This window comes from Sus scrofa, chromosome 8 (assembly GCF_054392235.1).
Source record: "Sus scrofa isolate SSC_HxYL_T2T_F1_AM1 chromosome 8, Sscrofa_HxYL_maternal_Yorkshire_Landrace_v2.0, whole genome shotgun sequence".
NCBI lineage: Eukaryota > Metazoa > Chordata > Mammalia > Artiodactyla > Suidae > Sus > Sus scrofa.
This window is the reverse complement of record NC_139390.1, coordinates 111,735,359-111,752,350: the sequence shown is the minus strand read 5'-3', so window position 1 is coordinate 111,752,350 and position 16,992 is coordinate 111,735,359. Positions and strand designations below refer to the sequence as shown.

General features: G+C 37.5%; 1 protein-coding gene across 3 annotated transcripts in view; it reads left to right on the top strand.

Moving 5' to 3' along the window:
• The window catches only part of NDST3 (N-deacetylase and N-sulfotransferase 3), a 147,048-nt gene that overhangs the window by 83,795 nt on the left and 46,261 nt on the right, over positions 1-16,992 (top strand). For all 3 annotated transcript variants that reach the window (XR_014813132.1, XM_084973089.1, XM_005666900.4), the window contains exon 6: positions 122-250. Coding sequence is in view for 2 of the 3 variants with exons in the window: in XM_084973089.1 (XP_084829215.1) it covers positions 122-250 (129 nt within the window). In the remaining variant the exon portion in view is untranslated. The remainder of the gene's footprint in view (positions 1-121; positions 251-16,992) is intronic.

The following is a 16,992-nucleotide window of genomic DNA, read 5'->3' as shown; positions in this document are numbered from 1 at the left end:
AAATAGTAGCACCAGCTTGTGCATTATCTTGCATGAGAAAAAAAAAGCTAAGTTTCAACATATTAATTGATATTAATTGGTGGAAAGGAACCTTTTCCTTACTTGTTCATTCTCCCTTCAGGTTCTCCCGAGACAAACCTGTGGGCTTTTCACTCACACAATTTTTTACAAAGAATATCCAGGAGGTCCTAAAGAGCTGGACAAGAGTATCCAAGGAGGTGAACTTTTCTTCACTGTGGTCCTCAACCCAGTAAGTACTCTGAGTTATTCTCCAAATAAATAATGAGAAATGTCAGGGCAGATGACAAAGAGGCCAGGGGGTTGGTAGTCATCAGTCATATCATGAAGTTTCAGTTCCAAAACAGTAGTGAAAACGAAATGGAACCACCTCTGGAGATGGGGGCAAACTCATTCTACAAGTAATAATGACATAAAAAGCTTACAGAAGAGCCAAGGAAGTGACCCAGCAAACTCTCCTCTGCATTGGGAAGTGATCAAAATCCAGAGATTCTTACCTTTAGGCAGAATAAGATTTTCACCTCTAAAACTTTCCTCTTCCCAGTGGGACTAGTTTTTCATTTAATGATGATTACCTCTATGTTTTTCCTATTTAAAGTAAAAGTAGAATCAAAATGAGAGAGGAATAGATAAGCAAATATGGTCATTTTTGTGCATTCATGTAGATCTTATCTAGCCGTGTCTCAGGCTAAGACATAACAGCCTGTTTTAAGGGGCCCCTGTTGTTCCTCCTTTACTTCTTGATACCAGTGTACCAGCTCCAGAATGAACCATTTGTACTTATTTCTCCTTGATGCAAGTGTTGTAATGTTGTATAGAGAAAGAACTAATTGAAGTAAGGTGTATAAGGGAAAGAAGGGGTTTTTATTTCCTTTCTGAAAATCACTGACATAAAAAGTAAAGATTTGTTTATAGAAAATTTGTCCCTGGTGTTAGTAAGACTCAAGATGAAAGAAAAATATAATTTTCCAAATGTGAAAAAAATTCTATCAGCATAAAAGTTGGATAAGATAGGGATTAAAAAAAATAAAATTTGTAGGACTCCTCTTGACCTTACTTTTACAGGTTTTGCAAATAAAATTGCAGATGTTTTTCATCACCTACTTCTATTCAATAACTGTCTATTTCTCAGCTCCTAGAAAATGAGATAGAAGCAAGGGTAACTCATCTTTGGGCAAGTCAGCATGTGTATCTAGAAATCAGGATGGAAGTCCCCATTGTGGCTCAGTGGAAACAAATCTGACTGGCATCCATGAGGACGCAGGTTCAATCCCTGGCCTCACTCAGTGGATTAAGGATCCAACATTGCCATGATCTTGTGGTGTAGGTCACAGATGTGGCCTGGATTCTGCATTGCTGTGGCCATAGGCCGGCAGCTACAGCTGATTCGACCCCAATTCCTGACAGCATAGCAATATTTTACTTCCTTCATCAAACTGTTAAACATCCCATACAAACAGTAGCCAATTCCCTTATGTCCATGTTTTAGTAAATACTTTGTCTCCATGTTTCTCAGTTTAATATAGCACCTATGCACCATATCCTCTGTACCCCTTACCTAAATCCCTGAAAGCTCAATCTAAATTGCATTTCTCTAATTAAAGGAAAACCATAAACATGGTAAATAGAATGAGTATTTTAAACTGGGAGTTTAAATATGAATTACAATGAAAATAAAATAAAATTAATGCAGGAAGTTAGCTTGCATTAATTGAAATTAACCCACATTAAATTTTTTTAAAAAACTATAATTTACATGTGTGTATGGCTTATGCGTGCTTATCTATAAAATTCATCTAAAAGGAAACAGCTTTTTTTTCCTAATGGGAAATGTTATGTCTCTTTCTTTTCTTGTTTACTAATCCTGGAAAACATTGTGATAACAGAAAACCCTTTATTGAAAAATAAATGATAATAACTTTAGATAATAGAAGAATAAACTCTGAACATGGCTAGTAATGAGTATTATCTGGGATACAACCAAAAAAAAGTCCAGATTTAATATATCAGAACCTCCAGGGGACAGTTTCAGGGACCTGCATGATTATCATGAACTTTAGGTGACTCATGATCAGGCAAATTTGGGAAATATTTGCAGAAGAATAAAATGGAGAAATAGAAATTGTGGACCTGTGATCAAGGTATCAGAATGGAAAATGAGCCCAAAGCTATAGTGGGATTTTTAAAAATCAGTGAGAATTAATGGTTTTCTTAGTGACTAGAGAACTCTAGCTGATATGGAAAGTAGGAAATAAATGAAATAAAATATTTTGGCTTTATAAGTTTAAAAAGTCTAATAAATTTTTTAAAAAAAAGGTTTTTTGTCTTTTTATCTTTTCTAGGGCCACTTCCCACAGCATATGGAGGTTCCCGGGCTAGGGGTCGAATTGGAGCTGCAGCCACCATCCTACACCACAGCCACAGCAACATGGTATCCCAGCCACGTCTGCGACCTACACCACAGCTCACAGCAATGCTGGATCCTAAACCCACTGAGCAAGGCCTGGGATCGAACCCGCAACCTCCTGGTTCCTAGGTGGTATATGTTAACCACTGCGCCATGACAGGAACTCCTAAAAAAATTTTTTTTTAATTTTAAAAATTATCAATTAAAAAGTAAATGATCAATTTATAAACAACATCAACAAGATTTATTGTTTTAATGATAAAAAAGTATATATGTTATTACTTATAGTTCTTTAAAAGTACATTTGAAGGACTTTTTTTGTTTATCCTGTAAGTTATGTGAAATTATGAAAGGATTAAAAAAGAATAACATAATATTCATTTCTTTACCTTAATATCTATTTTCATAAATTTCTAAAAAATATCCATTTCAATGGCTAGAGAATTTATTGTACTCCTATTTTTCTTAACTATAGAATCAAAAAGACTTCATTGTGCTTTCATGTAATATTCTTAATCTCACAGTGGCAAGTAATTATATAAAACCACAGTTAGTCATAAAGAACATTGACAGAAAAATAGGGCTGATATGGAAAGTAGGAAATAAATGAAATAAAATATTTTGGTTTTATAAGTTTAAAAAGTTTAATAAAGTAAAAAAAATTTTAATTTTTAAAAATTATCAATTAAAAAGTAAATGATCAATTTATAAATAACATCAAGATTTATTGTTTTAATGATAAAAAGTATATATGTTATTATTTATAGTCCTTCACTTGGAAAAAAAAAGAAATTTGGCTCCTACCCACCTTTATGGTCTGTTTTCAATTATCTCATATGTGCATCTTTCACGCCATCCATACAGAATTTGTAGTTCCCTAAACAAGACCTGTTACCTAGTTCTGTGCCTTCAAGTGCTACTGCCTCAGACTGTAATGCCCTCCAGCAAATGTGGACTCATACATCATCTTTGTGTAGAGGCTTCCCCCAACTTTCCTGTTTATCCTCTGTGTTCTCATAACACCAGGCATAACCTACCATAACTTGCCCTAGTACTATAATCAGTTATCTTTTTCATCCATTGAGTTTTTGCATTCCTTGATTGAAAGCATCATGTCTTATTCCAGATATGTTGCAAAATCTTTGGTAGGCTTATAGCAGGTTCTCAATAAAGAACAATGCACTCGTTAATTTAGTATGCCTGTATATGGACTAGCCTTTGAATTTGAAGGAAAATCTAGTTGTCTTAAGAGTAGCTACTCACAGATTTCACTTGATTCAAGAGTTTACATGCTGTGCTGTCATTTTCACCCAACATGATATCCAGAGAGATCATTTTGAAAGTGACTAAACGTATAAAAAGATATTCATTTTCACTCATAGAAGAAAAATGCAAAGTTAAATATATTGAGATACCAGAGTTTCCGTTGTGGCTCAGCAGAAACAAACCAGACTAGTATCCATTAAGATTCGGGTTTGAGCCCTGGCCTCCCTCTTTGGGTTAAGGAGCCAGCATTGCTGCAAGCTGTGGTGTAGGTCACAGACGTGGCTCACAGCTGTGGTGTTACTAGCTGTGGTGAGGCCAGCAGCTGCAGCTTCGATTAGACCCCTAGCCTGGGAACTTCCATATGCCAAGAGTGCAGCCCTAATTTTTTTTTAATTAACAAAATATATATATACATTGAGATACCATTTCTTATCCATCATATTACCAAAAATTCAAAACACTGATAAAAATATTCTGTGGACAAGGCTGTGGGAAAACAGATATTCTCATACATCCTTGTAGAGATGCAAAGTGGTACAACACTAATGAGAGAATGCAAAGAAAATTAAAAATAGGATTACCATCTCATCCAGCAATCCTACTTCTGGATATTTATCCAAAAGAATTGAAAACAGGATCTCAAAGAGATACCTGCTCCCCTGTGTTTGTTGCAGCATTATACACAATGGCCAAGAGTTTGAAATAACTTGGATGTCCACTGACAGATGAATGAATAAAGAAAATATGGTATATATGTATAGTGGAATATTATTCAGCCTTAAAAAGGAAGGAAGTCCTGTCATATGCTACAACATGAATGAACCTTGAGGACATTATATGCTAAGTGAAATAAGCCAGTCACAGAGGACAGATACTGCATGATCCCACTTGTTCGAGGTATCTAAAGTAGCCAGACTCATAGGAACAAAGTAGGATGGTGGTTGCCAGGGCTGGGGGTAGGGAATAAGGGTTGCTGTTCAGTGGTTACAGAGTTTCAGCCATGCAAGATGAGAAAGTTATAGAACTTTGCTGTACAACAACGCGCACCTGCTGCACTGCACATTTAAAAATTTGTGAAGAGGGTATATTTCATCTTACTTTTTTTAACCACAGTTAAAGAAAAAATTGAAAGAAATACCTTTTTGTGTTTTTGACAGTACATTTTTAAAGATGGATCCAGTCATGAAGAAACAATCTCACAAATCCAAAAATTGATAGATATATTCTATAAAACAAATGTCCTGGACTTTTTGAAAAAGATAACATGTTTCAAAACAATAAGCAAGGAGAATTATTCTAGTTTAAAAGAAACTAAAAGACATAATAACCTAACATAATTTCTAAATCTTGGATCCTGAATTTTTTTTAAATGTATCTATAAAGATCACGTTTCTAGTTATTACTGCTGGCTAATGAAATATCTCAGAACATAATGGCTTTTAAAAAGTTCATCATTTTATTATCCCTCATGGTATCTGCAGGTTAGAATTCAGAAAGTGCTGGCCTGGGCAGGGATTCTGACTTCCAGTGTCTCATGAGGTTGCAGTCATGGGGCCAGAAAACCAGGCAGTTGGAGCAGCTGTGAGCTTGCTGAAGTCTCCTCACAGGGTCTCAGGGCTTTTGCATGTGACCTCTCCCAAGGGGCTTCCTCACAGAAGGATGGCCTCAGGGCAGTCAGAGGGCTTTAGGGCTCCTCAAGTGTTAAGGCAACCAAGGCAGAAGCAGAATCACCTTGAATCCAGAAGTCAAAGCAGCATTTCTACTTCACAAAACCTGCGCACATTCAAAAGTAGAATTCAATTCCACCTCTTTATAGGGGAGCGGCAAAGTTCCAGAAGAGACAGAAATTGTGGGGGGCCTTCCTTGCTGGAACTTATTTTAAAGTGATTTAGCAAAATACCAGGTATATTTAAGAGAAAAACAAAGAAAATACAAAGCAAACATAGTGAAGTATAAGCAACTGGAGAATAGGTGAAGGATATACAGATGTTCATTGTCCTACTTTTTGCTTTCCTATAGATTTACAACATGCTTCTCAAATAATTATGTTATTTCTCTTCTCACATCCTCCAAACCATACTCCTCGGAGTAGAGGCCAGACTCCTTACCACAACCTGCAGGACCTTGTGTGATCTAAAACCCTTACTCCCTGATCTCATCTTGGGGCAAAGGGAACAACAAAAACCCAATGAGTATGCTTGGCTTGTTTTAGAAACAGCAGGTTGCTTACAATATCCTGTTTTAATTGATGCCTCTTAAACATCTTTGTAAATCTTTGTGACCATGTCTTAGAAAATCTCAGATGTGAAACCTCGATTCCCTGCCTACTGACTTTTTTCCTGGTTGTAGGAACTTTAGCCGTAGAAGAACTCAAAGCCAGATCATTTCTCACTTCCCCCAAAATGCCTGAGAATTCAGTTTAGGAAAGGGAAATCAGAACCAGCTGGGAAAACCTAAAAAGGTTTCCAGTTATATTAAAATTAGGGAGTTTCCATCATGGCGCAGTGGTTAACGAATCCGACTAGGAACCATGAGGTTGCGGGTTTGGTCCCTGCCCTTGCTCAGTGGGTTAACTATCCGGCGTTGCCGTGAGCTGTGGTGTAGGTTGCAGATGCAGCTTGGATCCCGCGTTGCTGTGGCTCTGGCGTAGGCCAGTGGCTGCGGCTCCGATTAGACCCCTAGCCTGGGAACCTCCATATGCCGTGGGAGCGGCCCAAGAAAAGGCAAAACGACAAAAAATTTAAAAATAAAAAATAATAAAATAAAATAAAATAAAATTGGGATTTTACCTATTTGATATTCCCCTCAGGATGCTTGATACTCAGTTTCAATCTTACTTCCAAAGTATACTGCATTATATTTGAGGTTTAGATTGTCTAAGCATGCCCTACAGTAACTAGCAAATTCTTAACAAGATTTTACTTTGCAGGATTTAATCCACTGGCTTTCTTGCTTGGCAGCCTTTGCCTAATGCTCAGGGTTCTGAAGGACCTCACTTGTCCATGGCCCTAGAGCATGGTGCTACCTATCACAGACATTAGTGTTTTCCTGTCTTGAATGGAGACCCTTACAGAAGCCATATTGTCATTGGATATTTTTGTCCCTGATGTTTCAGTCTTAGGTCTCTACAGAATTATGTTTTTTTCTATTTATTTATTTAGCTTTTTAGGGCCACACCCGCAGCATATGGAGGTTCCTCAGAGCTACAGCTGCCAGACTACACCACAGCCACAGCAATGCCAGATCTGAGCCATGTCTGCGACCTACACCACAACTTATGGCAACGCCAGATCCTTAACCTACTGAGCAAGGCCAGGGATCAAACCCACAACCTCATGGTTCCTAATCGGATTTGTCTCCACTGCACCATGACAAGAACTCCTTATGGTTCTTTTCTGAAGGTCATATGATACTCTCTTCAGGGGAGGTATTGGTCCCATAAATGACTGGGCCTTTTGATTTCCCAGGTGAGTAGATTGGCCACATTTTTCCTTCCAAACCAGTGAACCCCATGTTAAGTAGGGATCGTTGGTAAATTGAGTGTGTCAGGAACTCACAGCCAGATAAGGGGCCAAGAAGTAGTGTAGGTTCTGGGACAGGCAAGAAAGGGCATGCTCACTCTGGTTCTCCTGCAGCGTTTATTCCGTGCTTCCATGTGCTTTTATACAATATCAGTATCACTGGTATAACAACAACAACAACACAGGTCCCTCTTATTAGAAGTTAAGCATTTAACAGACATTAGAAATCATGTTCAAAGAAGTTTTAGTGGACCATCTGAATGCTCACCACACTGGCATCTGTAAAGCAAGCAAACCTCAGGTATGATTCTCTATCTGCAATGAAATAGGCTGACATTCATTTGGAGGAAGCAGGACGGTTAAATGCCAGAAAGGCTTAGCTAGGTGTCCTCTGTACAAAATTATAATTCTAAAATTGCCATTTTCCAACTTGGCAAAAGACTTAAAAAATATTTATATCCTTTAATACTATAATTCCACTTCTAGGAATCTATACTGGATATAGAAAAAAGCATTAATTGTAATGAGGAAAGAAAATGGAAATAAATGATATCCAACTGAAGGGAAAGTATAAATAAATTATGTCCACTTAGATTATTATGCAGGTTTTAAAATGTATGTGTATGAATAATTTGGCAATAACATGAGAAGTAAAAGATATGGATAAACAGGATACAAAATTAAATAAAAGGCATCAAAATTTTGTTTAAAAAAACTGTACATACTGAAAAGAAATATATCTTTGGATGTTGAAAATTGAGTATTTTTTTCTTTCTGCTTTTCTGTATTTTAAAGTTTTTCTTTCAATTTCCATCATCTTTTTTTTTCTTTTCTTTTTTTTTGTCTTTTTGCCATTTCTAGGGCCGCACCTGCGGCATATGGAGGTTCCCAGACTAGGGATCGAATCGGAGCTGTAGCCACCGGCCTACGCCAGAGCCACAGCAACGCGGGATCCAAGCCTTGTCTGCAACCTACACCACACCTCACGGCAACGCCGGATCATTAACCCACTGAGCAAGGCCAGGGATCGAACCTCGGATTCGTTAACCACTGCACCACGACGGGAACTCCTCCATCATCTTTTTAACAAGAAGTGTAAAGCACTGATTTATAAAGTAGTAACACAAGATTTCCTACTAGCAAAGAATGATCAAACCAGTTGACTTATGAATTACCATTTATACAAATTATTTTCAGACAAAGTATTATATTAAGGGATTTGGTTCAACACTACTTTTTGAGAATATAAAGTAACTTTCTTCAAATTTGAAAAGTTTGGTTGAACAATACTTTTTGAGAATATAAAGTAACTTTCTTCAATATCAACATATTAGCAACTTCTAAAACTCCATAGGACATGCAGTAAAACACTGATAATAATATTTCAACTATCAGTAATTCTGCCTTTTCCCTTTAACGACTGAGTGGACTGCAGCAAGAACAAGGCAGTTAGCAAGAAGGTCCCTCCGTAGAAAGAAAAGAGACAAAGGCCATGTGCCATATGCTTTTTCTAAAGGACCTAAGTTCATTCTAGCAACGACTCTATGAGGCTTTGTGTATATTATTTTATTTGACTTTAACAGCAATCCTATGGGGCATGCTATAGATAAGGAAACTGGGGTTCAAAGAGATTCCCTAATTTGACCAAAGAGAAACAAACAGTAAAAGGAAGGTCCTCATTCTTTCTTCTGTGATTGTGCTTTGTTGATAGACTATCCCTGGCCCACGCTCAGCTGTGAATAGCCTCATTTTTAAACAGAAATAAGCCACACTTCTTGATCAGTTTCTCATCTTAAGAGGCATATCACACACAAACATTAGAACATGAGAGAAAGGAGAGAAAGAATGCTATAGCAATGGCCCTGGGAAATGAAAGCTGACACAAGAGCAGGATCCTCCCTCCCCCACCCCCAAAAAAACCCACCTGTTAAAGAGCACTTAAGAACTCAAAAAGCATAGCTATGTGGTTATGTAGAACAATTTTATGACAAGACATACAACTCGATGCCATACTGAGTGAGGTAACCATTATATTCAATACTTTATTTTCTGTATACTCTGTAATACAGGAGGAATGTAGTACCTAAAATTTTGCACAAAAGTTATCCTAGCGGTTTTCTCCAGGGGTTCTGGAGAGATGACATATTTGTTTGCTTTGTTTTGTTTTGTTTGATACTTAAGAATCTAACAGAAGACTTAGAAACACAATGTGATTACTCAACTGAGGCCCCTCAGAATAGGCAGTATCGAATTCAGAATTTGTTTTTTGTTTAAGTAAAATCTTCAAGAATAGACTTATCAGCTGCTTAGTTATTGATAAGCCTTGAAATATTTTGCTAGAACAATGTAGAAATGGAATCGAAACATCACCTGAAGCTTTCTGCACTACTGCGGTTTAAATGGAATGCTGCGCTTTGTATAAACATAATTTATGTGGTTTAACTTTAGGCTGTTCTCTGCGGTCTTCCCATAGCGCGGGAATGCGTCAGAAGCACAGCTTTGCTTCCTGTGTAGGCTGGAAACTGTTAACTGCAAAGTTTGGAGATCGTCTCATAGAGCTCTTGCCATATGTTAAACTAAACTTGATGTGAAAAATCATATCAGTTTCTAGTCTCCCAGAGCGTTTTTTTTAAAAAAAGAAAAAAAGGAAAAAAAAGGAGCTCAAGCTTTATAAATATAAAAAGCATCTGTCTGCACAGGAAATTCTACTCTGTTATTTTGCAAATGATCCCTACTTATATTTACAAGAGAAATCAGATCTGATGAAGAATATAGGAAGTAACACACCATTTTGTTCAGAATTTTTAAAGCTATATTCATCACTCTGCATGGCTGGCTGGACTGTGAACTAACTGTCATTGAACAGAGATCTCAGCAGCGCTGCCCAGTATGTTCCTAAAGCATTTATGCTTCCAAGTGAAAGGAGATGGAATATTTTGATAGCGTGCTGCTAACTTAAACATTTCTATCAGATGTAATTTTTGTGTTTAAATACTCCCACCACTATTTCCAATTCAGAGACTCGTGCGCATTCACAAAATGTTTGGCACCATTTTCATTCTAATGTTTTACTTCTCCTTGACTCTCTGAGTCTTGAAAGAATCCTCTCCTTAGTCACTCTTCCAGATGCAAATATCCTGGAGTTCATCCTTAGTAGCCTTTGTAAGGATCCCTTTCTGTGATTCCCTTTCTACCTTCCTCCCCATTGTCACCTGTAATTTTCTCATTTCTTTTGCTTGGACCCACCACTCTATAACCCTCCTAAGATTAAATCCATGACCAGAACCCCAGTCATTCATCATAGTCTACAGAGTGCTTCATGCTGCTTTTATAATACCCCATATTTTACCAGCAGCCCTCTCTCAGCTTTGGCTGTGAACCCTTTTGCTCCCTTCATCAATTCAGTGCTCCAAACATTTAGCCTTGATTTCCCTGAGGTTTTCTTGCCTCACAGAGAATACCTAAAGACCTCCACCAGAATCTCCCTGCCCTTTTTATCTAATAGCCTATCCATGCCAGTATTACCAACTACACTCCCTTTAACCATGAAACCATAAATTTTTTCTTCTGATTTCTTCTTTTCCCCACCTTTTTCTTGCCTAGTTTCTGCTCAGTGTTCGTTCTTTTACTAACATAAGGCTCCTCTTGCTCTTGGTTCCATTTAGTTCCCTTTTTTTTTTCCATCTCATTAATATCAAATGTTGATAATTACTACCCATCCATCACCAAGTGTTGCCACCTGTACTACTTTCTCTGGTTTAAAAGTTGCTATCTCTATTAAACTTTCACTTTCGATTCCCTAAATAATGCTAAATATATATCTCTCAGTGTGATCTGGATGCTCTATTCACTAGTCTTCAGGTGAGAAATAGTCCTACTTCCTCCATAGGAGTCGGAAGGAGGGCATTCATAGCACACTGATAACTTTCATTAAAAAAATTATAATTTTCAAACTCCCTCAGCCACTTCACTACTTTTCTCTTTTATATCCTTTTCTGTTTTCACTTCAACAGAGTATACCATAATTCAGTTCAATTCTGATGCTCACCACCTGGCATTAGCTTCAGACTCCACAGGTTTAAAGGCCTGGTTCCCAAGAAAACTGCCTTGACTTCAGATGTCAGCCACAAGTGGCTAGGGGCTCCCCAGGCCACCTGTACTCTGACCAGTGGGCTACAAATTCAAGTGTTCCCACTATCCCCTCAGGTTGGGACCCAAAGAGCTCAGGAGAGCACTCCAGCTATGACTGCAGTTTTATTTTAAAGGATACACAGAGGGCAAGGTCTGGGAAAGAACACAGAGCTTCTTTGCCCACTCATCGTGGAATCAGGACACATCACTTTCCTGGTAATCAATGTGTTCATCAACCAAGAAGCTCCACCGACCTTCGGTGTTCAGGGTTTTTATTGGGATTTCTTTACATTGGCACATTTGATTAAATCACTGGCCACATGATCGAGAACTCAATTTCCAACCCTTTCCTCCTTCCTTGTCTTCAGAGGAGCTCAGTTTGATATCAAGTAGGTTAAAGCTCCAACCCTCTGATTACATGGTTGGTCTTTCTGGCTTAGTCTATCCCTATACTGAATCATCTCATTAGCATAAGCTATGGAGGGCCCTCTGTGAGTCAATCCATTAGCATAAACCATTGGGACCCACCATGAATAACAAAGAACTTCTATTAGGTGGGAAGTTCTAAGGGTTAGAGTTTCCTCCCAGGAATCTGGGACAAAGACCACTCAAATTCTTTAGTAACAACAATCCTCTAGAGAGTAAATAGCCCAAAGGTTTTCTGCCACTGCCCTTGAAAGATAAGTAGCCCAGGCTCTCACTCTGAAATTTAGGATTTAACAGCTTTTATCTTTGGACCTCAGATGAAAATGAAACTAAAATAACTGCAGGTTCACATCCTCTTAATTATTCACTGGCTAAGCCTCTGTGATTATGCAAAGGCCAGCAGATCTATGGCTTCTATGTATGTCAGACTGGGATAAGGGATTCTGGACTGAGTTTGGGAACCCAGAATCCTAGGCCCTGGTCTACACAGATATACCTCAGAGGCTTTCACTCAAATGATAGGTCCTGCCAGTTACTCAGGGTAGTCAAAGGGTGCCAAAGGCAGCTCCTCACTCACAAAACCTCTGTCTTAGCTTTAGTTTTGCAGAGTTTTACACATCTCTCTCCCTCTTCTTTCTGAGCAAAACCCTCTCATAAAACTGGGTTCTGGGAGTTCCCGTCGTGGCACAGTGGTTAACAAATCTGACTAGGAACCATGAGGTTGGGGGTTCGGTCCCTGCCCTTGCTCAGTGGGTTAACGATCCGCCGTTGCCGTGAGCTGTGGTGTAGGTTGCAGACGCGGCTCGGATCCCGAGTTGCTGTGGCTCTGGTGTAGGCCGGTGGCTACAGCTCCGATTGGACCCCTAGCCTTGGAACCTCCCAAATGCCGCAGGAGCGGCCCAAGAAATAGCAAAAAGACCAAAAAAAAAGAAAAACTGGGTTCTAGGTTCTAAGGAGAACGGGCATGACAAAATAGTTAATGAATTGTTTTGTTGCATGTTGTATTTAAAAAGCAAATGAAAAAAAAGAATTCCTCTTCTCTGTGACGGTTATTTTCACAAATTCAGGGGTAGGCCAGGGTACCCAGATACTGAGTCAATCATTATTTTAGATATTTCTGGGAAGACATTATTTAGATGGGATAACATTTAAATTAGTGGACTGAATAAAGCAGATTATTATTCATAATGTGGGTTGGCCTCATCTAGTCATTTAAAGGCCTGAATAGAAAAAGACTGACATCCTCAGAAGAAGAGGAAATTCTTGCAGCAGACTGTATTTGGACTCAAACTGCAGCTCTTCCCAGGGTCTTCAGCTCTGCTGGTCTACACTGTGTGTGTGTGGGGGGGGGGGGGGTATACATACGTGCATACATCCTGTTGGTTCTATTTTTTTAGAAAACTGTAACTGATGTACTCATTATTATATAATCATACATGGTATCGAGTATCCATAACTGATTAGTATAAATGTGCTTTTACTTCACATATCAAAGAAAATAAATCATATTTACCTGCTCTAATCATGAGCACATCTGTGTTTGTGGTCTGCATTCTCACTCGTGCCCTGTGACCATGAAAGTTGGATGGTTACAAAACATGTCTAGGCCTTTACATTTTCCATGAAGTTCTTTGTTCTCTATCAGTTTTTTTTCCCTGCTTTGTTAATTAGTTGGCAAATGAAGGACAAATAAGACTTTTCCACTTTATTTCAAGGACAGTAAATACGAATCACCAAATTTCTGTGCAAAACATCCCAATGGTTTATTTGTTTCTTAAGAAGTAATAATTCTAAAGAAACATGTAATGGGAAATAGATGTTTAATTACATCTCCAAATAACATTAAAATATAATTGAAATGTAATAGATACATATGCTAAATTATATTTTAAAATGCCTACAGAATTTCAGACATATGAGATGACATCATTTAATATTCTAGAAAGCGTTTCATTTCATGTGTATATATGCGAACTAGACCATTTTTAATAATCTCTTGATTTTTTTTGTTTTTTAAAGTTTTACTGAAGTATAGTTGATTTACAATGTTGCAATAATTTCTGCTGTACAACAAAGTGATTCAGTTATACATGTTCACACATCCATTCTCTTTCATATTCTTTTCCTACATAGATTGTCACAGATATTTTAATAATAAAATATTATCATATTATATAATATTGTGTAGAGTTCTCTATGCTATACAGCATGTCCCCATTGGCCAGTCATTCTATATACCACAGAGTGCATATGCCAATCCTAAACCCTCTGTCCACACCCCCTACCTGTTCTCTTTTGGTAACCATAACTTTGTTGTCAAAGTCTGTGAGTCTGTCTCACGATTATCTGCAAATAAGTTCATTTGTATCCTTTTTTAGATTCCACATATAAGTGATATCATATGATGTCTGTTTTTCACTGTCTGACTAACTTGACTTAGTATAATAATCTCTAGGTCCACTCACGTTGCTGCAAATGGCATTATTTCATTCTTTTTTATGGCTGAGTAATATTCCACTGTATATATGTACCATATCTACTTTATCCATTCCTCTATTCATGGACATTTAGGTTGCTTACACAACATGGCTATTGTAAATACTGCTGCAATGAACAATTGGCGGCATGTATCTTTTTGAATTATGGTTTTCTCCAGATAGATGCCCACGAGTGGGATTACTGGGTCATATGGTAGTTCTGTATTTGGCTGTTTGTTTGTTTGTTGGGGTATAGTTGACTCATAATGTTGTATTAGCTTCAGGTGTACAGCAAAGTGAATTAGTTTATATTCCATTCTTTTTTCCCATATAAGTTATTACAAACTATTGAGTAGATTCCCTGAGCTATACAGTAGGTTAGTGTTAAACATCTATTTCATACAGTAGTGTGTATATTTTATTCCCATCCTCCCAGTTCCTCTCTCCCTGCTGCATGGTTTCCCTTATGGTAACCTAAGATTGCTTTTGAAATCTGTGCATTTGTTTCTGTTCTTTGAGGAATCTCCATACTGTTCTCCATAGTGGTTGCACCAATTACATTCCCACAAACAGCGTAGGATGATTTCCTTTTCTCCACACCCTCTCCAGCATTTATTGTTTGTAGACTTTTTGATGTTGGCTGTTCTGACAGGTATGAGGTGATACGTCATTGTAGTTTTGATTTGTATTTCTCTAATAATTAGCTATATTGAGCATCTTTTCACATGTGTTTTGGCCATCTGTCTGTCTTCTTTGGAAAAATGTCAATTTAGATCTTCTGACCATTTTTTGATTGGGTTATATATATATATATATATATATACACATATAAAGTTGCATGAGATTTTTGTATATTTTAGAGATTAATCCCTTGTTGGTTGCTTCATTTGAAAAGTTTTTTTTTCCCATTCTGTGTGTTGTTTTTTCATTTTTTTATGGTTTCCTTTGCTATGCAGAAGCATTCCAGTTTAATTAGATCCCATTTGTTTATTTTTGTTTTTATTTTCATTATTGTAGGAGGTGAATCAAAAAAGATATTGCTGCAATTTATGTCAGAGAATGTTCTGCCTATGTTTTCCTATAGGAGTTTTTTAGTATCTGGCCTTACGTTTAGGTCTTTATTCCATTTTGAGTTTATTTTTGTGTAGAGTCTAAAATAGTATTCTAATTTCATTCTTTTATATGTAGATAAACAATTTTCCCAGCACTGCTTATTGAAGAGACTGTCTCTTTTTCCGTTATATACTCTTTTTTTTTTCTTTTTATGGCTGCACCTGCAGCATATAGAATTTCCCAGGCTAGGGGTTGAATTGGTGCTGCAGCTGCTTGCCTATACCACAGCCACAGCAACATAGGATCCAGGCCACATCTGCAACCTACGCTGCAGCTTGCAGCAATGTCAGATCTTTTCAAATTATGGTTTTCTCCAGATAGATGGAGGGGCCACTACATGAGGCCAGAGATCAAACCCACATCCCCATGGTCACTATGTTAGGTTCTTAACTCACTGAGTCACAGTGGGAACTCCCCATTGAATATTCTTGCTTCTTTTATTATAGATTAGTTGATCATAAGTGCATGAGTTTATCTCTGGTCTTTCTATCCTGTTCCACTGATCTTTATTTCTGGGTTTTGTCAGTACCCTACTGTTTTGATGACTGTAGCTTTGTAGTCTATTCTGAAGTCTGAGAGCCTGATTCTTCCAATTCTGTTTTTCTTTTTCAGGATTACTTCAGCTATTCAAGGTCTTTTGTGTTTCCAAACAACTTTTAAAATTTTTTGTTCTAGTTCTACGAAAAATGCCATTGGTAATTTGATAGGGATTGCATTGAATCTGCAGATTGTCTTGGGAAGTATGGTCATTTTGACAATATTGATTCTTCCAATCCAGGAACATGGTATATCTTCCATCTGTCATCTTTGGTTTCTTTCATCAGCATCTTATACTTTTCAAAGTGATTGGCCTCATATAAAACTGGCCTTTAACTTCACTTTCTGTTAACTCCAAAAAAACTGTAAATTCTGGAAATATTTTTGTTCATTTTCTTTTTGACTTAATACTAATACTCTTAATATTATCATTGCTCCTGTTTTCTATATGCTTAACATTTCTCTAAAGTTGAAGCAGACCTTATCTTCTAGTTTATAGTGATATCAGTTTATGTGGAAATAGGGAAGGATTTCACTTATGTAGATGGGCCTCAAGACATACAAACAGATACCTAAAAAGAAAGACAAAAACTCCAATGCATGTACACACACACACACACACACACACACACACACACACTTACCCATTTTATCCTGTTTATGGAATGACAGACAAGTGATATAATTTTCCAGACAGAATCAACACATTCGCCTATCATTTTAAAAGTAGAATGGAAGTCTTGCTAGATACAGAAAATCTTTCCCCACCTTCTAAATCACACTCTTCTGCATATGATTTGCCTATCTCCTTGTGCTCTAATAAATTGACATCCATAGAGTATAAGACACTTTACATTAGATGATTCCAGTAAGTGATGCTAATGTTCTCAAATTAGCTTTTTGTAGGTTTTTCTTTCTCCATCTTCAGAGATACAGTTCAAGATATTAGCCATTTCTTCTTGCTGTTCTCTACCAGACATTGTCAGTGTAGTGCCGTGTGACAGAGTCCAGGCTTTTGCTTCCAGATAGATGTGGGTTTAGTTCTTAATTCAGCTCTTTCCTAGCTATCTGGCTTGTCTGATTGTAAAAAGGGAAT